The 21,123-nt window shown below is 35.9% G+C and overlaps 3 protein-coding genes across 4 annotated transcripts; 2 read left to right on the plus strand and 1 right to left on the minus strand.

Moving 5' to 3' along the window:
* The first annotated feature begins 568 nt into the window (after window positions 1-568).
* On the plus strand, window positions 569-3,349 carry LOC125476227 (zinc finger BED domain-containing protein RICESLEEPER 2-like). The gene is made up of 2 exons (XM_048582087.1): window positions 569-2,855; window positions 2,952-3,349. The coding sequence occupies exons 1-2, from the start codon at window positions 569-571 to the stop codon at window positions 3,203-3,205; spliced, it is 2,541 nt and encodes an 846-aa protein (XP_048438044.1). The 3' UTR covers window positions 3,206-3,349.
* Window positions 3,350-11,278: 7,929 nt separating this feature from the next.
* On the plus strand, window positions 11,279-13,223 carry LOC103954686 (transcription factor bHLH93-like). Of its 2 annotated transcripts, none has more exons than XM_009366515.3 (4): window positions 11,279-12,026; window positions 12,339-12,485; window positions 12,585-12,752; window positions 12,844-13,223. In XM_009366515.3, exons 1-4 carry the CDS (start codon window positions 11,379-11,381, stop codon window positions 12,928-12,930), a joined length of 1,050 nt encoding a protein of 349 aa, XP_009364790.1. In that variant the 5' UTR covers window positions 11,279-11,378; the 3' UTR covers window positions 12,931-13,223. The 2 variants fall into 2 exon arrangements, with proteins under 2 accessions (XP_009364790.1, XP_009364789.1); XM_009366514.3 differs by having other exon boundaries at window positions 11,281-12,026; window positions 12,339-12,509.
* Window positions 13,224-14,322: 1,099 nt separating this feature from the next.
* LOC103954685 lies at window positions 14,323-18,730 on the minus strand. The gene is made up of 2 exons (XM_009366512.3): window positions 17,710-18,730; window positions 14,323-15,206 (listed from the first exon to the last, which is right to left on the minus strand). The coding sequence occupies exons 1-2, from the start codon at window positions 18,523-18,525 to the stop codon at window positions 14,463-14,465; spliced, it is 1,560 nt and encodes a 519-aa protein (XP_009364787.2). The 5' UTR covers window positions 18,526-18,730; the 3' UTR covers window positions 14,323-14,462.
* Window positions 18,731-21,123: the final 2,393 nt, after the last annotated feature.

Below are 21,123 nucleotides of genomic sequence, written 5' to 3' on the forward strand. Positions count from 1 at the left end.
GTCAATCTAGGTTCAATCAACTATTATAAACTGTTACTCCTTAGAATGTCATCATTTTTTTTTGGTGGTGAAATCTTCTATGATTTAAAAGTCTACAGTTCTCTAGTCTTTAAGAAGCTGTTGTTTTCATGTTTTCAAATTTCCACAATTATGAAAAGAGGGATGAATAGACATACTGACATACGGTTAATTATACATTTTTGTGCAAGTTTTGGGGACTCCAACCAGGGAAGAGATAAAGTGCATGAATCCAAACTATACTGAATTTAAATTCCCACAGATAAAGCCTCATCCGTGGCACAAGGTGTGTCTTTGCGCGTACTCTTATAGTATTCTTACATGTTATTAAATTGATGACCTGCCGTAATGGGATATGGCCTGAGAGAGCTGATTGATGAATGAAGATTTGTAGGCTCTAACTACTAAAACATGACGTTTTTCATTTTGAGTTTTGTTGCTTCTTTGATTAGAATTTGGATATATGCTGAACTGTGGTTGTGATATATTAATGTGCATTGTTATTTTATTTGTTAGGATGGACGGGTCTAGTAGCCAATCTAGTACACCTATGGTCTCGGTATTAGGAAAACGAAAACAAACCCAACCTAGTGGTACCCTTCAACTAGGCACTCCCTCACCTCAAGATGATTTGCATAATGATTATTATGAAGATTGTTGGGATGATGATCCGGATATGGAGGAGGATATTGCATTAGAACAACTAGAAGAAGATGAGGAAGAGGGGGAAGAGGAAGTAGAAGAAGAAGAAGAAGTAGTGAGACAATGGGAGGGTCCTCCTCGGAAAAAGGGCAATAGGAGAAAGGGTCCAAGTCCGGCGTGGAATGATGCTAAGAGGGTAACGATCACCGATAATAATAGGGAGAAATCTTTCATGGCCGAATGCAAGCATTGCAAACTCTTAGTACCGGCGCACCCTATAATTCATGGGACGACGGGAATTCTTAAGCATTTGAGGAAATGCCCGGGTTCTAGTCTCTTTGAGAATGTGGATCCGAAGCAACCAACATTGACACAAGCGAGGATGGGAGGTCCGGTTGTCACTCACACTTTCAATCAAAAAAGACTTGATAGAAGATGTGTGAGGTGGATTATAATAGCGGAGATGCCTTTTAGGGTGGTTGATCAACAAGACTTTCGAGATTTTATTCATGATTTGAATCCAAAATACAAACTTCCTAATAGGCATAAGGTGGCGGCGGCGGTTTTGGAGTTGTATGTTGAAGAGAAGGCTAAAATAAAAAGTGTGATTGAGGGGTTGAGAGTGAGTATTACAACCGACACTTGGACCTCAATTCAAATGATAAATTACATGGTCATCACGGCCCATTTTTTGGACACTAATTGGGGGTTGCATAAGAGGATCCTAAACTTTGTACAAGTTACTTCTCATAAGGGTGATGATATTGGAAGATGTCTAGAGGTTTGCTTGAATGATTGGGGCATTGACAAGGTGTTTAGCATTACCGTTGACAATGCTAGTGCAAATGACACCGCAATTGCATACATGAAAAGAAGACTCAAGTCAAATGGTACTCTTTTACTTGACGGGGCTCACTTGCACATGAGGTGCGCTTGTCACATCCTCAATTTGATAGTTAAGGATGGAATGACGGAGCTTAGTTGTGAAATTGATGCCATAAGAAATTGTGTGAAGTTTATACACTCATCCCCGGAAAGGTTGGAGTCTTTTAGGGAATATTGTGTCTTGTTGAGATTTGATAGGATGTCAAGTATCCCTTTTGATGTTGTCACAAGGTGGAATGCCACATATGAGATGCTTAATAGTGCTTTCAAGTTTAAAGAAGTGTTCTCTAAGATGGCCTTTGAGTGTGACTCTTTTATTGCTTACTTTAAAAAGGAGGTCTCAAAAGAGGTTGATGGGGTGACAACAAAGACCAAGCGGGTGGGTCCTCCGGAGGTGGATGATTGGGAAAGATCGATGAGTTTTGCTCACTTTCTTAAAAAATTTTATGATGCCACCTTGACATTGAGTGCAACCCTTACTCCAACGTCACACTTAATACTTAGCACAGTGATTGCCTTGCAAGTGGAGATACAAGAACAAATTTTAAACGCCTCTAATGCCACTTTGCAAAGTGTGGCTACCTCAATGAAGCTCAAGTTTGACAAATATTGGGGTCACATTGAAAAGGTGAATCCTATTCTCTTTGTAGCCCAAGTACTCGACCCTAGGTACAAATTTGATATGTTGGAGACAAATCTAGAAGAGCTCGGCTATGGATGGGACAAAATAAGGGAGGAGAAAGTAAGGGTTAAAGGCTATGTAACCGAGTTGTATAATGCATACAAGGAGGGAGTGGTCCTTAGTAGTAGTAGTACTAGTAGTACTAGTAGTAGTGCTACCTCAAATGTGGAGCAAAGATCAAGTGTTGTACTAGATGATGTGGGGGGTGTGATTGTAGATATTGATGTTGCTTTAAGGATGACAAAGAAGATCCAACGAAAGAGAGCGGAGGCACAACAAAATGAGATAGCCAATAAAGTGGATATGTACTTCAATGATCCACATCAAAGCCTAACATATGAGGGTTTCAATCTTTTGGATTGGTGGAAAGGAAATTGTGCTCAATATCCAACTCTTAGTAAAGTTGCTAAGGATGTTTTGGCCCTTCCTAGTAGCACCGTTGCTAGTGAGAATGCCTTTAGTCTTGGTGGGAGAGTTGTTGATCCTTTTAGAACTTCCTTAACACCTAAAACGGTTGAGGCTTTAGTGTGTACTAGTGATTGGCTTAGAGGAAAAGAATTTTGTTTCTACAAGGAGCCTACACTTGACGAATTCCATTTCTACAAGGAGCTTGAACGCTTAGAAAGAAGTAAGTAAACAATTTAATTTCCTCTTTTAATTTCTTAGTATTTATTATCTATTAGACTATAATTCAATGTAAATGATTTGTGGTTTATTGTTTTAGGCACGGCTAATTTGGGAGGTGAGGAGAATACAACACAAGAAAATGAAATGCCACCTCCACCTCCTCGACCACTCCAAGTTGAAGTTCAACAACGTCAAAATCAATCACTACCTCCACGACCACCCATTGCAAGGGGAAGGGCTCAACCATCAACATCAAGGGGAAGAGTACAATTACCAACAAGAAGGGACCAACCACAAGCATCAACAAGATCAAGGGGACGAAGGGGCCGAAGAGGCCAACAATATTTATAGACTTTAAGCTTTGCTTTTTAGCTTTTGGTTTGTAACTTAATTATTGAAACTTTGGCTCATAACTAATTTTTTTGATTTTGGGTTTGTTACTTTATTTATAAACCTTGGCTTGTAACTACTATTTTTGCTTTTGAGTTTGTTACTTTATTTATTACTTTATAATATGTCAAATTTTAGCCCAAAAACATAATATGTCAAATTTTAGTCCAAAAGCCCAAAAACATTTCGGGATTCCCGATTTGTCCCGAAATCCCGAAATTATTTCGGGATTCCCGAAAATTGGGATTCCCGAAAATTTGGTTTGGGATTGGGATTGAATTTGGGATTCCCAAAAATTTCGGTTTGGGAATCGGGACAATGGTTTCGGTATGGGATCCCATACCGAACCACCCCTACTTTGTATGCTAGATTTTAATTTATTCGTACTTTTATATTACTTTACTTAGCTTCCGCACGTGCACATGGTTACGTCACCTCCGAGTGACGGCCAGCACGCCCTGATCTCGGTCGGGGTGTGTCAAAACTAATATGTTTGTCCGACGAATATATTTGTTGAGCATGTATTTTGGTTTTTTTTTAATTTATTTTTTTCTTTATTTTACTTGCCCGCCGAAACTTTCTTTGGGCAACACTTTTTTTATTTAATTTTATTTCCGTGCATACACCGTGGAAAGAAAAAACTCGATCGTTAAGCAAGTTGGCTTCGTCGGGCTAAGTTAGTCAATGTGCTTTGCTCGACGAAACTATTATTAGTAATTTCGTCGGGCAAATATAGTTTGCCTACCGAATTTTAGAGTTCTGTCGCGCAAAAGTTTGCATTGCAATCTTAGCGCGACAAACTTTGCCGACGAAGTTCCTTAAGGCAAAACTGTCGGTGACAAAATCTTATTCGGCCCAACAAATAAGGTTTGGCTGCTCGTGTACATATTAGTTGAAGAGAAATGCGAAAGAAATCCTCTCAAAGTGGGATGAATGACTTTTTCCATTGATTTCATTATTTGTGTTAGCTATCCTAAAAACAGAAGGAAAAGGCAACAAAAAGATTACACCTAAAAATGTCCTAGAAGATTATCGTAAAAATAGTATTATCTTAATGTTAAGCAAATGGTAAGATTAATAATGTGCCACGTACAACTTTTACATGCATAAATAATCAAATTAAGATATACCACTACCATTACGATGTGATATCAACCATACAAAATTCAAGATATATTCTTATTATCCAGCACATATGAATCATGATTATATAAATGTACAGTAGTCTAAATAATGCTGCCACTGCCAACTAAGGGTAGAATAAATCGATGCTTTCTCCAAACCGCGCGGCTATTTTTCCCTTCCCTCTAATAATATTATTGTCGAACTGCGTGTCTGCTTTCTGTAACATATAGATTAGTTTTCCACTGTTTATGTAGACGACAATAATCAAATTTATAATCAAAATTTAATATGCGAGATTAACGTACAATCCCTAGTGGTTTAGCAATTAACTAATGCTCCTTAATTCCAAAAAATATTAAAGACATGATCATCCAATCTCGATACCTAGCTAAGACAAAGCATAAGACAAGATGCGCCCTAGAGAATAATTTGACCCTTAATACAAGATTAAGGATTAATAATTCATTAATTACGTAGTCTCCAGTCCAGGTTGATAAACCTATATAGTTTTGGCATGTGCTTGCTACAATTATATATATAATATATACTAGACACACACACACACACTTTGGGATGTGCTTCCTGAGGCTATTCTTAAAGCATTTCTATGCTTATTAGTGAAAAGAATCAATTCCTAAGCTATAGTCTTAAAAGTTTTCAATTCCTTATATAATTTGGATATAGGCATATATCTATATAGAGCTTGCGAAGGAAATACTGCATATTCATGCCAGAATTATGTTTTCCATAAAAAGAATGATGTATTCAGCTATTCGCCATTTATATTTTCCGTGAAAACAAAAGCGTATTGACATTAATTGGATGTTATGTCCCAAATTCTTGTTTTGGTGACCATAGATGGGCAAGACTATTAGCATATTAGCAAACTTCATTCAGATTATAGATAGGAAGACTAAATAAAGGGTTATTTTGTACCTATTATTTTGTCTAACAAACTATGATATGCCGTAATTTTATACTACTTCACAATCATGTACTTAAACCTCAAGAGGTTTTTAGCGTATATGTAAAGTCACCAAAATTTTGACAAAATTCAACCCCTTATATTGAATGTACTAATTGAATCGATCGAGAGCTATTTGTACAAAATCTTACACATTAAATTACACCATATATGATTAAGTTGAGAACAATGTCGATGTTGATTCGTAATGAGCTGTTGAATTGTCTCTAAGATTTTTCTATTGTGTCCAGGTGGGCTACCTCTAGACCTGGTTGAACTCGAAAAATCCATGAAATCCAAATCAAATCTAATAGGATTATTGATCTGGAATTAGTGTTATGTGTGACAACTCACTAAAACATGGTCTCACGTGATCAAGAGAATACTTACTTTTGCACATATACGATTTACCCTCTCTAGTATCGCCTATATTATTTCTTAGACAATTAGCATGAATGATCATTTTTTGACATTTGGTCTCTAGATTCATCGTTGTGTGGTCATTGTGTCATTGTTGTGGCGTTGATATATAAACAATATGTCATTATTATTAAAAATGATCATTTTTGCAACCAAATGTCAAAAAGTGATCAACCATGCTAATTGCAATATTATTTTTTTTTTGTGAGTTTGTTTGTTAAAAGTTTAGAGGGGAGGGGAAGTTACCTCATCCCATGGCCAAGGCACACCACAAGTTTTTTGAGGACTTATAGAGGAGATCTTAGGCTCTTTTTTTTTTTTTTTTTTAACAGTTCGCCCACCAAGAAAGTTTACCAACAATGAAATTCAAACCTAGATTTTATTCTAGTGAAAGAAATGATAATTGCCAACTCAATTTACCCTCATTTACATTAACCTAATTTTTTTTTTTCCACAAGTTATATCCAATCCAACCGTTCCAAAAGAGCCAACAAACGTTAAAATATTAGCTAATAACTTATATTAATTTACGTAAGAGGAATCTTGTGTGCATGCAACCCTTATTTTCTGTTTTTTTTTTTTTCCTGTTTCCTTATTTCCTGTTTCCTTGATTATTCCTCATCCAGGACTTGAGAAATAATTAATTACGTTACTCGAACTAATCATGTAGGATAAATAGACAAATTGCATTGTTAATGCCAGTTAGAGACAAGTAATGCGTGTTTATCCATGCCTAATAAGTCATTATCAAGAGAGAGAAAGAGATGCATTATGTCTGCATGTTCATCCTGCTTGAGAACTTTTAGAAAAGAGAAATGTCAGAGCTCTTGAAAGTTAGACTCCACATGGATTTGTTTACAGTTTAATTTTAGTTTACATGATAATATTATAAAATATTTAATTCAAAATATGAAGTGATAAAAAGTTTATAAAGAGTTAAATTTTTAAGAAATGAAATTTTTTGTACTTAAAATGAGTATGATCTCTTTATGATCTTAATTATTGATTGACATATATTTATAAATTTTATTTTTTTTAAATTTTATTGTGGCAAATTTTAATGAGAATTGTTATTAACACTCCAAAAATCTCATTCTACACTAAAAAGAAAAATATATTCATAAAAAATGTAGAATGAAAATTTTAAAATGTGAATAACATTTTCTATTTTAATATGCATAAAAAATAATGAAAGCTATACATAGAGACCACACGTATTTTGAGAGCCGAATAGATATCGAAGAGATATCGAAGAGAGTCCACCTAGGATTAATAAATGCCTGACAATCTGATACTAATGCATCCTTTTCCGGTTCAGACAGATTTGTAGGTCAAAGCTTTCAGGGTATCGGATTTTTAAATTATAAAGTTGTCTGATTAATAATTTCGATGAAAAGCACATAAATTCACCTTGAGATTGGGAGAAGGAGCAGAGGAAAAAACAGATTCCATTTCAATATTTAGGGCCATTGCTTAACTATAGGTGCTGCAATGTTTGGGAAATTAATTTTTTTATTAATAAGATTTAAACATGATAATTAATAATTAAATAATAATTTAATTATCAACAACCATATCATTTAATTTACAAAATTAGTATAAAAATTTAGTCTTTGTACCATTATCTCACACACTAATACATTCCATATTCATGTAATGCATTGGAAAAATTACACATAGAGCATACTTTTTATAGTTAAATTTATATTCAACATTTTTTAAACATTCAAGGAGAGACAAACAATAATGAATGTGAAAAATAACAACATTTGTTTTTTTTTTTCCTTTGGAGTTTAACTTACGAAAATACCCTTTATTTTTGGTATCTTTTCATACCTCTCTCTCCAACATTGAGTTGTTTGTGCCACCTAGGCGCCTTATTTCTCGAGATTCAAATAGATGATATAGTATGTGCAGGTTGGGCATCTACATCTTTTAGCCGCAAGAATGAGCGTCACATCATTAGTTGAGGTTGATTAGTACAAAAGCTAAAACAATTATATTTACACTTAGAAAGGAGACTTTAGAAAACCTATTTCAAATTTATTTGTTTCATCAAGTACATCAAATATGCTCTCAAACTTTTAAAAGGATAAAAAAAATTGATCCAAGTAAACAAAAGACCAAATTACAAAACAAGCGTGAATTTTATATCCTTATACATTTGGACACCGTTCAATGAACTCTCAAAGGATTGAACACATGATGGAGCCTACACAAGAGAAATTAAATTAATACACGGTGATTAATTTGATTTGAAGGAGGATGTTAATTAACTTTGAACTTAATTTGATTGATAAAAGGTAAATTCTTTGGAACTTACAAATACCGAGTAAGAATCAATCTAACCCCACACAAACTAGGCTTCCCCATTTACTAATTCTTCTAAAACTATACAAATTGGTTCTATTATAAAATATATAAAACTGGTTCAATTCTGTGCTCTACGATGCTCTCGATTCTTCCATAACCCTCACCTCCTTCGCATGAGTAAGAAAGTTGCATATTTTTTTTGAAAAAGTATCAAAGTCAATTAAGTTGCATATATATTTTTAAAAGTAAAAAAAGTATATAAAACAGATTTTGTATATATTTGAAATTGATTCTGCAAAAAATGAAGACGGTTTGCACTAATTCTGCAAAAATGGTTGAAGGCAGGTTGAACTGATTATGCAAATGGTTGAGAACGAGTTGAACTGATTGTGCAAATGGTCAATGATGGGTTGAACTAATTCTGCAAATGGTCGAGGATGGGTTGAACTGATTCTGCAAAAATGGTCGAAGACGGGTTGAATTGATTTTGCAAAAACTGTCGATGACGAATTAAACTGATTCTGCAAATAGTCGAGGACGGGTTGAACTGATTCTGCAAAAATGGTTGAGTACGGGTTGAACTGATTTTGCAAAAATGATCAAGGACGGGTTGAACTAATTATGCAAAAATGGTCGAAGACGAATTGAACTGATTCTGCAAATGGTTGAGAATGTGTTGAACTGATTATGCAAAAATGGTCGAATACGAGTTGAACTAATTTTACAAAAATGATCGAGAACGGATTGAACTGATATAGCAAAAATAATCTAGGATGGGTTGAACTGATTCTGCAAAAATGGTCAAAGACGGGTTATACTGATTCTGCAAATGGTTAAGGATAAGTTAAACTAATTTTGCAAAATTGGTCGAAGACAGGTTGAAATGATTTTGCAAAAATTGTTGAAGACAGGTTGAACTAATTCTGCAAAAATAGTCAAGGACTGATTGAACTGATTATAGTAATAAATGATACAAACTTATTCTACATATAGTTCAAAACTGATTATGCAGAAATAGTTGAATATAGGTTGAGCTTATGACACATTCATTTTGTTAGAGTTGTGAGAGCTGGGTTCTATTAAAAGCCTAAAATCTTAGGGGTATGGTTGGTATTTTAAAATGTTGCTTTCAAGTTTTTGGGCTGGGCTTTAATTGTTTTTATGCTTTTGTCTCTCCTTGACATGTTTAAAAACTAATGGAGTTTCTTGAAATATAGCAGAAGTTTTTGTCTCTATATATATAAAGCTCCCAAATGCATTCTGATGAGGAGTAAAGATTTTATATGGAGTTCGTTTATCATCACCTTTAGTTTGAATCTATTAGGGTTGGTTTGGAATTGATGTGCTTTGAAAAAAAAACTGTTTCTACTATGTTGTGAGAATAAGCAGTTGTGAAATAAACAACAGAGTGTTTGGTAAACTTTTTTGTAAAAGTGCTTTTAAAAAAAAAATAGTATTATACTGTTTGATAAACTTTTATTTAAAACAGATGTGAAAAAAATTTGGTTTTTCAAAGCTAGGTTTTGCAGCTTTGTGTTTTTGGCTTTAATTTACCCAAAACTGTGAAAAAAAAACTGAAGCTGAATGTTTACCAAACATAAAAAAGCTGGTGATATTGCTTCATCCCAATACCAAATATCAAACACTTGTATTTTAATTTTCAATCAAGGATGCCTGTGAGCACCATCTGTTTTCTTATCAATCGTCAGTAGACGAAATTGAAAATTGGTTTCCAAATTTGAAATAAAATTATTTTCAAATTCCTATCAACATCATTAATTTAAATTCATTATTTTCATCACCACTGATTTTAATTAGCATTTATGTTTATCTCCCAGTCAATTTATTGAGTATCTCAAGTTCAAGGTAAATACCAACCAATCTTTTGTTCAGTTCTTCTTTTGTATATACAGCCTTTGGTATGATATCTGCAAGCCTAATAATCATAATGACTGTAGTCTCGATTGTTGTCCCCATAATTTCTATCATCGTCAATAGACGGTAAGCTTTTGCCCCCATTCCAGCTTTTTTTTATAGCCACTTTTTTCAAAATTATCTCAATACCAAACTAGGACTTATTATAATCATGAGTAGAAGATTTATATATAACTTTGTATTACTGGTTTGAAACGTTATGATAGAGGTAGGTCTATTTCATAACAATGTTATGTGTGTGAAGCCCATAACAATCTCGCTTTGATAAGAAATCATCACTTTATTTTATATTTACACTCTAAGACCATCTTCAACCCTTGGTTTAAAATCTAAAATTTTTAACCCAAAAAATTTGGGTTTTAACCTTCCAATCCTTATGAATTTAATTTTAGCCCGAGATTATTAAAAAATAAATTTAGGATAATTTTTTTTCTTAAAGTAACTTTAAAAAAAAAATTATGTAGACTATCCTAATTTAATTTTATGATCATTTTAACCTAAAAATATTTAGATTTTGATAAATATTGAAAAATCACTAAACGGCACCATGAAACTCGTGGAACACTACGAAAGAATATGAAACACATAAAATAATTTTTTTAATTACTTTAACCATTGGATTTAAATTTGGACCATTAGATATATATTTTTTACCGTTGGATTTTATCAAATTAGATCTTATCTGTTGGATTTAATGAATTTATAAATATAAAATTAAAAAAAATACACATATATGGTAGACTAGCCCCATTGCCCCAGAAATGAGTTTTGGGTTTTAACTCATATTTGCCTCAAGGGTTGGAGCAAGTTGGGGTAAGTTTAGAACCTAAAATTTGAGTTTTACTCAAAGGATTGGAGTAGGTCGAAAGGAATTTCCATTTTTTTAGAATTAAAATTAGCTGTTAGGCCATTTCATATAGAATTTAGACGATTTAAATCGTTTATTTTTTTTTTAAATTGCATTTTATAAAAAAAAATAAAAAAGAAAAACAAGATATTTTATTGTTTAAGTTGCATTTTATAAAATAAAATTGCTCCAAAGGGATGCCCATTTTTCTTAGAAATTAGAATTAGTTTTGGGTTCACTTTATATCGAACTTAAACAATTATTCTTGTAAAAAATTAACTAAATAAAAAATATTTAAGACACCTAATTATGCTAAAACTTTTTACAAACACTGTGTACTGTCCTATCCTATGAAACAATACACACACACATATATATATATACATATATATACATATATATGTATATATATACGTGTGTGTGTGTTTTTCATTTCTTTCTTTCGACTTTTAGTGCAGCTAGTTGGTGCTCTTATGCCTCTGCTTTAGATATTCTATTCCCCATTCCTTAAACAGTGTTGAGAGAGAGAGATGGAGCTTAGCCAACATGGTTTCTTAGAGGAACTGCTGCTGGCTCCAAGAAGAGACAGTTGGAGCAGCTACTCCTCTGGATTGAATGAGTTATTTCCCATCAATGGATGGAGTTTCGATTCTTTTGAAGAGAACCCAGTTCTGGTTTCCTCAATTAATCCTCAATTTGTTGGATTCTCCACCACACAACCAACCTTTGAAGAATGCCCATTCACCACCACCACTACTGCCTCCTCCTCCTCCTACCCTTTTGTTGTTGGTGGCCTCTGTGCAGTCCCAGAGATTAATAACACTACTACCCCTCCTCCATTTCCTCCACAAGATCATCAGGATTACCCTTCAATGGTGGAAGATGAAGAGTTTGGTAATTTTCTTGGGAGTGAAAACCACAGCAGCTGCTTGGAGTTGGAAAAAGGAAAGAACAACAATAATATCAGTACTTGCAAAGTTGAGATGGACCAGCAAGCAGCAGATCATCACATTATTCCTTCAGCTTTTACCATGGGATTGTGTGGTGAAAAGAGAAGCAGTAAGTCTAAGAAGTCAGAAGGGCAGCCTTCAAAGAATCTTATGGCAGAGAGAAGAAGAAGGAAGCGCTTGAATGACCGCCTTTCCATGCTCAGATCAATTGTCCCAAAGATTAGCAAGGTGATCCATCTTTCTTTTGCATTTGTTAAAGTTTCAATCTTTTTTTTTTTTTTTTTAATGTTTTAAAATGGTGGCATTTCCTTTTTCTTCTTGTTTCTTTAATGTTAAACTCTGAGAATTGATTTTCGCTCTTCATTTTCTATTACTTCAAAAAAAAAAAAAATCAAGAGACAGAGACAAAGATATGAATGCAGGAGTAGAAAATGAGAGTGAAATTCACTACCCAAATTCTCCCAACTAATTTTGATAAATTGGGTGAATTACTATTTGGTAAAGATTAATTGAAGGGTTAATTAATGTGAAAAATGGCAGATGGACAGAACATCTATACTTGGAGACACAATAGATTATATGAAAGAGCTTTTGGAAAGGATCAATAAGTTGCAAGAAGCAGGGGTTGAAGAGGGTACCAATCAAATCAGCTTAATGGGCACCTCCAAGGACCTAAACCCCAGTGAGGTACTAGTCAGAAATTCCCCCAAGGTAAAATTCAGTACTTTTTCTTTAATCTCTCTCCCTGTCTCTCTCTCTAACTTTTGCATCATTGGTTTTATACAGTTTGATGTGGAGAGGAGAGACAAGGATACCAGGATAGGCATATGCTGTGCAACCAAGCCAGGATTGCTGCTGTCAACAGTGAACACTATAGAAGCATTAGGGCTTGAGATTCAACAGTGTGTTATAAGTTGTTTCAATGATTTTTCAATGCAAGCTTCATGTTTTGAGGTTTGTCCATAACTTTTTTTTTTTTTTTAATTTTTTTACAGTTAATTTTTTTGATATTAATGCTTAATTAAGTTTCTCTAATGATTTTTAGGGAGCTGGGCAGAGAGATTTATTAAGTCCTCAGGACATAAAGCAAGCATTGTTCAGAAATGCAGGATATGGAGGAAGATGTTTGTAGGAAAATAAGGGATGCAAATTGCAAAAGGAAAAATCGTTTGCTTAGAATTGAAGTGTGTAGCTAGGAGAGAGATGGATTTCGACATGACCCCATGAGATTTTCCAAATAACATTGTCTACTCTCTAATAATTGTGCATGTATTAGATGATCCACCTTGCAGCCTATTCAGTATTACCACTCGGATTTAGGTACATATATACCGACATCTGTGTATACTATACACCGACGTCTGTAGTGGTTGATCTTTTGATTGTTGTATTATTGGCCGCACATCTAACGCTCTATTCATCATATGTCATGCACCAAAGCATTCACTGTTATAAAAATCGTCACCTAGTGGCAACCGCCCCGATTAATGACTAGATGTTTGAAAATTAAGAAAGGGTGCCTAGACTTGCTGAGGCGCCTGCCTAGACTGCCTAAGCACCCGCCTAGCCTGCCGAGACCTACCTAGGTTGCGACTCACTTAGACAGAAAATAGATAACTTTCATTTTGCATTTTATTTTTTTTCAATAAATTGTAAGAGACTTGTTGAATACTTAAATGAACACACATTATATGTTTGTTCCCCATATTTTCATTATATTCCAATACTTCATAAGAAATAATTTAATCTATTTTTTAGTTTATAATGAAATTATATATATTTTAAGTATAAAGAGACACTTATTTACATGACATATAATGTATTTACTTAAATCTGCCTAGTTTGCCTAGGCGCTAGGCTCCAGTCCGCCGTCCGGCTAGCTACTAGCGTCTTTTAGAACCTTGTAGTAGTATTTTAAGCAATTTCAGTCCAAATGCCTTAAGAATTTGTGATTGTTTAATTGTTGTCTTCTTGACCAAAAGAATCTGTGAACAATGTCTAAAGTGCCAGCAACGATAAAACTACACAGAAACCATGACAGCAACCTGAAGAATTCCATTGACCAACACAAGGAAAACCATATCTTGCTCGTAGGATGTCATCAAATATTCTTTTCCCATCATGTACAAGACTTAATGCCAAAACATTTGATTTTTTTTCTTTCACTGTGACATAATGTTGTGACGAGATGAGGACGGCACACGTTTGATAAATGAGCGAACGAATCCGATCATTTGCATGGATTTTGGGTGCCGGGATCTGTTTGACATCTCTTCGATTGCTTAATCGGACGCAATCCCGTACTTCCAATCATAATCAAGGTTTGTTTCGTCGGTATGAGTGTTGTGTTAAAGGCGACGCTCTCTCGACAAGCTTTGTTTTGAATGCGATTCGAATTCACAGGTTGAAATTTCGCTGTCATACCGCAAGGCCACACAAAAATTAGCGGAACTTAAGCCCACGGTTGGTGCAAACACATAAAATGGGATTCTTAGGCTCAAGTTAGTCAAAATAATAGCCGACATGTCTTAGCCATCAGTGTTCCATTTTCTTACTTCTAAGATATGTGTTTAGCTAAAACTGAAATCAGATCAAGAAAAAAAAATAAGGATTTAGCTCTGTTCATATGGTACATTTCTAAGGAAAAGACGAGATAACGTGCTTCTAAGCATCATCTTCACCCTCCTCGTCATCACTTATAATGCCACCATCGTCGAAATCAGAAGAGTCAGCGGTAACATTGGCCTGCAGATGTTGGAGTTTATTGATAGCATCTCTTGCATCAGAAACCAGGGCAATTTTTGCAGTTCTCACTGCATCCACTTCACCAATTCCAGAAGTGGATTGCTGAGTGCGCATAGATGCTGCTTTTCTCTTCGCTTCCCTGGTATGTAATTGGTCTATATACTTCTCATGCCGGACCTTGTTTCTGACTTGCTTCAATACCGGGGGGCTAACGAGAGGTTTACCACATGAGCTACTAAATCTCGACAGCAGCTTCTTATGACCTGAAGAAGATCTTTGACAGCGATTCTGAAGAATTTTCTTCTTTTCCTGTAAATTTTTTGGGGTAGAAGGTATAACACTTGCATGACTCTCGCTAGGTGAACCTAGACTGGGCTCAAGTACCCTAAAAAGATCTCCCTCATAATCTTGGTACACTTGATAATGTTTTTGTAATAATTGTCGGACTGTTTTCTGGGCAACATGCCTCCTCTGTTTACTGCATTCTTGCCTTTTAGACTTTGGCTCACTGGGTTTAAGCAGTTTACTTGCAGAGAGTGAAAACTGTCCAAGGGGGGACGAATTTGTTAATGTGTTTGCCCTCGACCGGGTATGAGGTTGAGGTGGAGTTCTATGCTCAGAATGGACTCTATCAAAGCACTCCTGTGCAGATTTTCCAGGCACCTGAAATTAGTTTGTATTAAACACAAGTTACTGTGGATATAACCTAAATAAAGCAGCGGTGATATATTGGCTATGCATGTCAAAGGACAAAGATACATAGTTACTCACTCAAGAACCAATCTAACTAACTGAGCCCACTAAATGCTCAAGGAACTTAAAACAAAGCATTTATTCATGGCTGAAAACTTTGCTGGCAGCTAGCTGTACAAACAAGTAACTGGCAAAAGATTGAATAAGGAGAGAAATCTGCAGTTGGTTGTAAGTTAAAAAAAAAAGTTCTTTAAAAGCTTTTCAAACTTCGGAACATGAAACAACTGTTAGAGCTATCCACACAAAATTAAAGGTTAGAATGTGATTCCTATCTCATCTGTAGCATGTAAAAGAAAATTAAGATTTTATAAGTGACTCAAATGGAAACAGATGTGGTGTCATTCTGATGGCTAGCCTTAAGTTTATGAATTGTCTGCAACTACTAAACATGACCTTCTCAGCCCTGCTTTGCTGCAAGTAACTTGGTTTTTTGTTGCGAAAAATTAAACGGAAGTGAACTTAAGGAGTACCAATAAGGTGGAAAACCAAAGCTATGCAACATCAATAGATTGGTTATAAAAGAACTATCCTTTCTGCAACGAAAACTAAAACCGTCGCCGAATTTAATCAATAAGACATTGTTAGTTGAAAGATAAATGCCCACGATCATCACAAGAGAGCAATAATGGAATTTTATAATTGCTTTAACATTCAGTCTATTTTGAACATATGTAACAGTTACTAAAGTCATTCCATTTGGTTCTTAGAAATCTTATTCAACTTGTCTATTAGCTTTCCAAGAGTTTTCTGGTATTTAATAAATAATAAGTCTTTAGGATTTGCGTCTTTTGGTTCTATATATGACATGTATAAATTTTATTGAAAGGCTTTGTTACCTTCAACGCTTAAGGCCTTGATATCTCCATGCATCTTTCTCCTCTTTTACTTTTTTTCTACCTCACAAATTTCTCGGAAATTATAGTAACCTCAAAAACTTCACTTTGGTTTGTGTTTTTCCGACATCATTTGAAAAATAATCTTTCACCAAGAGACCTTGTAGCTACAATTGTTATCAGTTTTTCTGTTTGAGAACATTTTGGTCATCAAACTCTCAAGCAAGAGAAAAGAGTTACGAAGTGCCAAAACAATTAATCGAAAACAGTCCCCTTCTTGGGGAGGCCCTACCCAACAGAAGTCCTCTATATACCTAATGTACTAACTTTAAAAAAAGAAAGGCTTATGGTTCTTATTGAACACTGGCATTCTTTTATCAGGTTGAGTCTCACATCTTTATTACAGTCAAACATTAAAAACCCAAGTGCTTCAGTCTAAAAGGTATGTGCTTAGGTCAATTGAGGTAACTACATCCATAGCTGGTTATTCTCAAAAGCCATACCTCTAATATGGTGCTTTGGTAAGCCCAATATTAGCCTATCGCCATTACGGCCTTTCCTTACGATGAAAAGGACTATCAGTCTATCAACCAGGCCATATCACCTTCTTGCATAATAATAAGCCTTCATAAAATATCATAAACAAAACCTTCTCAGGCTGGTAATATTGTTAGAGTTCTATACTAAGGTGGACTACTATATCAGCTCCACTCTATATATCATAAATATCCAAAACTGCAATGAATTTGATAAAAATTGTTTAAGACCAGTTCCCCGCATTGTCACTCATTGGAAATAGCATCATGTACCTATATCTTAAAAATCCTCCTTTCAAGAGTTAGAGTGATCTTCATTCCACAATTGAACTATACGAATTTCGCACTCACTATAATATATTTCCCCCCGCTCTTTTGGCTTTCCGTTGAATTAGAATAACAAAAGACTTGCTGAGATAAAAACAAAAACAAGATGTGGACTCCTAGTCCCACTATATCAAAAAAACTTAAGGACTAATTATCAATGACTCAATATCAGTGACAAAGTTTACAATTTTTATTAATATAATCTAGATTGCAAACTTCAAGATCATACTTAAAGACACAAAAAGATTAGTACTATTATTCAATTTAGCTTTCATATTAAGAGGCTAAATTATACTTTTGATCCCAATAGTGTAAGATTGAGACTCCACTTTAATCTTACAATCCTAATTTCAACAAATTTAACTTTGCAATTTGGTAAGTTTTGGAATGTTGTCCAAAGTATACATTTCCATCACGTTGGTTAAGAAAACCATCAAAAGCGCAAAATAACTTATTCATCGTGGTGTGGTTCTATATCGCTGTCACATTAGTTTTCCCAGCTTAGCAGATATAGGGAAACATCTTTTTCATCAAACAACAGAGGAAATATAGGGCAAACTATAAGGTTGATTTTGTTAAACTTTGAACTACAGAAACTGCACAATTGGGCCTAACAAAATTCAATCTTCTTATTGCCAGTAATATGAAAGAAAACTAAGTAGCTTGACATGAAAACAAAATTTTCTGAATTAAAGGATCATAAGAACAGCAACATACCAGTTTGGAAACCTTCTTCCAGAAGTGGGGTGTTGGCTTTGCTATTAAATAAGCTCTCTGCAATGCCAATTCTTGTTCCTTTGTCCACCCTTGAACAACCCCAACACCTTCTTCGTCCCTCTTTCTCTTCCTCCTAACCCCCACTTCTTTATTTACACCATCGATCTCTTGCATTTTGCACTTTTTCGAAACTCCTTCGGATGAATCAATACAAGCTCCATCTTTTCCAACACTTGAGAACTCCTCTTTCTTCAATGACCTATTTTTTCCACTCTTAGATCTAGACCCAGTTGCCTTATCAGTGCATTGATTCACAACAGATTGCTCAATACAGAACCTGACAGATTTTCTTCGACATTTTGCTGACCCAGAACTCAAATTTCCGCAATTACTCGACCCATTTTCCAATTTGCCCAATTTCTTAAATATTTTTTTCGAGGGACCCTTACCTTCATCAACAAGGACGAGCTGCTTGTTCAAAATCCTTGAAGAACGTCTAAGACTCTGAAACCCCTCAACCCCATTGTTCAATCTCAGAGATCTTCTCGGCCCATCGTGAGATTCACTCGAATTCTTAGAGCTAAGTGGAAGACTCAATGAACGTACGACACGGTTACTTCTGGCTGTGCATTTGGGGGTTCTCGGGTTTTCAGACTCCGCAGCGCTCCTTTCAAGGCAGACAAGTCTCTGAGATTTCCGGACAGTGGCGATGGACAGCTCTGGTTCTTGAGTTTTCTGGTGGTGGAGAAATCTAGGAGACCTTCGGAGAGTTGTGCTCTGTTGTGCTGCCTTGGCTACGGAGGCTCTCACGGCCATTTTCGCAAACACTTGGTGGGCTTTCTTTTCACATGAGACTTTTTAGAGGGAAGAGAATTTGAAATTCAAAAGTTTACCCTGTTCGGCAGTCCCAACCTCATCGTCTAATTACGAATTTACTCGTCAGTCTTATCTCGAGTCCATGTCCGAGTTCATCCAGTCCAAGACCACGCTCTCCTTTTCTCTCTCCTCATCCGTGGGTTCGGTGGTGGTTTTTGCTTTCGAAATGAAAACGAACGGGCTTTTACAAATGGGCTTTAGAAACACTGCGGAATGGGAAAATTGTAAATTGGGCTTACCCTGTAAAAGTCAGACAATTATTGAAAAAGAGTGGGCTAGGAACGAGAAATCCAAACCCCATCTGACCAATTTCCATTTTACGAGTCATTCTCTCTCCTGCGCTCGTGATTTAACAACAATAAATAATTGAATCTCTTTTAGTTAAATATTAATTATTTATTTGTGAAAATACATGTACCGAAGAGAATTACCGTCTACTTTACTATCCTCAAATTATCTAATCTTTTGACTTCACCATCCCTTTTTTTGTCTCATTATCATTACCCAAACTATACTTATCAAATCACTTATAATTTTGTCTTTGTCACTAAATGTTACGATTTAGTGGTATTCCTCTTCATTTGTAAGTGTGTTTGGGCCCAAAATATTATTTTGAGCCGAGCCTAGGATTATTCTCGCCCTATGGCGTTTATCTAGAATTTTCTTGTGGGTCATCCAGTTAGGGCTGGCTAAATCTTGTTGCGAAGGGCATTGGTTTAGATAAAGGGTGAAGTAGACGATTCGTAGTGAAACAAGGAGTTTTGAAGCCGAAGGTGCTTGGGATCAGAAGATGAATCTGATTTGTTATGGGGTTTGGTTCAAAGTCCTATTAGAGCTAGGACTGGCCAAAACCTAATCAGAATGGGTTGTGGAGTTCTAATCCAAGTACGATTCTAGCTCGGCCATGAAGGGGTTTGCTACTATAAATACAGGAGGGGTGCATTGTTCAAAGTCTCTCCAATTCAACACATAAATTGCCCCACGCAAAGCTTCTCAACAACCTGAGATTTTATCCTTCTCCCCTTTCTTCCACCAACACATTTTCAGTTTGGATAAACAGCACTGTGAAGGTAACCAATGACATCTTCAGTTTGGATAAACAGCACTAGAGCCGTAGAATCATCCGATCAAGGAGCACCTTCAGTTTGGATAAGCAACACTGCTTCGAGACCGACTGGTTATTTATCCAAGTCTCGGTCGAGAGGGACTTTCGAGTTCTTGTTAGTAAAGGTCATCTCATCAACCTTCTCGACGAAGTGAGGTGCTACAGGTTTCTAGGCTCGGCATATTGAACACTGAGTTGTTTTATGATTGGATATTAGCAAGTGAATTTCAGAGTTCGGCATTCCGACGACCAAACCACATTTACTATCAAGACATACATCTCTTTCAAGTACTTATGTCCATATAGCATGGTGCCAGTTCAACGTGCTTATACTCTTACCAAGATAATCACTATGACCAAACCCCGCGTCGACGATTTGTGAACTTCACAAAACTAGCAGCCTTCCTCGACTGCAATCGCAGGATCAAAAAGTCAACAACGCGCTCAACGCAACATCAACACATTTTACTCCCTGGTCGAGCTCGGTCGTCGAGTTGGTACGCCCCGCACATAATCGAAAGACGTAGTTAGCTTACTAATTACTCAGTATGCGCGCCACGTAAGCTTGGTATCTTTTAGGGTCAACATTTTGGCATGCCTAGTAGGACCTAATGCTAAAGCTACGAAGTTCATGACCATTGAGACACGGTGAGTAAAGAAGAAAACAGTAATGGGTAAGTCAACGACTAATCTTCCAGTCCAAAACCCATGACAAGATGACTTACCACAGGCACAAAATCTTTCTACTGCCGCGACACCTGAAGCTACAAGTGCGACACGCCGAGATAAGGAAGTAAATCTCGGCAGTCAACCTCGTGATACAAAAATCCCCACCAAAACGACAAAAGGAATTTTTGTTGAAGGATTAGTGAAGGATTGTGACGAGGACGGTGGTGAGGCCTTTGATCCACTGACTAGGTCATTACTTAGATGACGACTTGAAGAGCAATCTTGGCAATTTGAGCAAATGTTCAGTCAAAAGGTGAAAAGCATACTCAAAGAGATGCGCGATAATAGCGCTATACATAACAGGTTGCTCGAAGTAGTAGTTAATAAAGCCCACGAAGGAGGGCCTTCTAATCGTTTCAGGGAGCCTCCATTTAAGAACAATCCCCTTCCAATGGTACAAGCCTAGACAGGATCTGCTTAGCTCAAAATGATCGATTTAGAAAAGAGAGGTGGGTCAAGCAGTAGATCGAATGAATTTAACTAAGAAGCAAAAACGACATCTATTAATATGGTCGAGGTTCAAAAAGTGATTAATTTGACTCTAAAAAGGGGCCGAAGTTTCCGAAATTCATTCGAGTACCCCAAGGGATTCAAAATTTCGGACTTCAGCTTTTTCACTGAAGAGTCAACCCTATCGTTGTTAGAACACGTGACTCAACTCACTGCCCAATGTGGGGACGTTAACAGTTATTTTCATAAGCTTC

This window comes from the organism of the source record quoted next, unplaced genomic scaffold, assembly GCF_019419815.1.
Source record: "Pyrus x bretschneideri cultivar Hongxiangsu unplaced genomic scaffold, Pyrus_bretschneideri_v1 Contig18, whole genome shotgun sequence".
Classification (NCBI taxonomy): Eukaryota; Viridiplantae; Streptophyta; class Magnoliopsida; order Rosales; family Rosaceae; genus Pyrus; species Pyrus x bretschneideri.

Bases quoted from the DNA above. Each gene is read 5' to 3' on its own strand.
- LOC125476227 (XM_048582087.1), top strand. From the start codon at position 569: ATGGTCTCGGTATTAGGAAAACGAAAACAAACCCAACCTAGTGGTACC. The intron at 2,856-2,951 runs GTAAGTAAACAA...TTATTGTTTTAG, and splicing joins GCTTGAACGCTTAGAAAGAA to GCACGGCTAATTTGGGAGGT.
- LOC103954686 (XM_009366514.3), top strand. From the start codon at position 11,379: ATGGAGCTTAGCCAACATGGTTTCTTAGAGGAACTGCTGCTGGCTCCA. The intron at 12,510-12,584 runs GTAAAATTCAGT...GGTTTTATACAG, and splicing joins TAGTCAGAAATTCCCCCAAG to TTTGATGTGGAGAGGAGAGA. The intron at 12,753-12,843 runs GTTTGTCCATAA...AATGATTTTTAG, and splicing joins TGCAAGCTTCATGTTTTGAG to GGAGCTGGGCAGAGAGATTT.
- LOC103954685 (XM_009366512.3), bottom strand. From the start codon at position 18,525: ATGGCCGTGAGAGCCTCCGTAGCCAAGGCAGCACAACAGAGCACAACT. The intron at 15,207-17,709 runs GTATGTTGCTGT...AACTAATTTCAG, and splicing joins GGAAGAAGGTTTCCAAACTG to GTGCCTGGAAAATCTGCACA.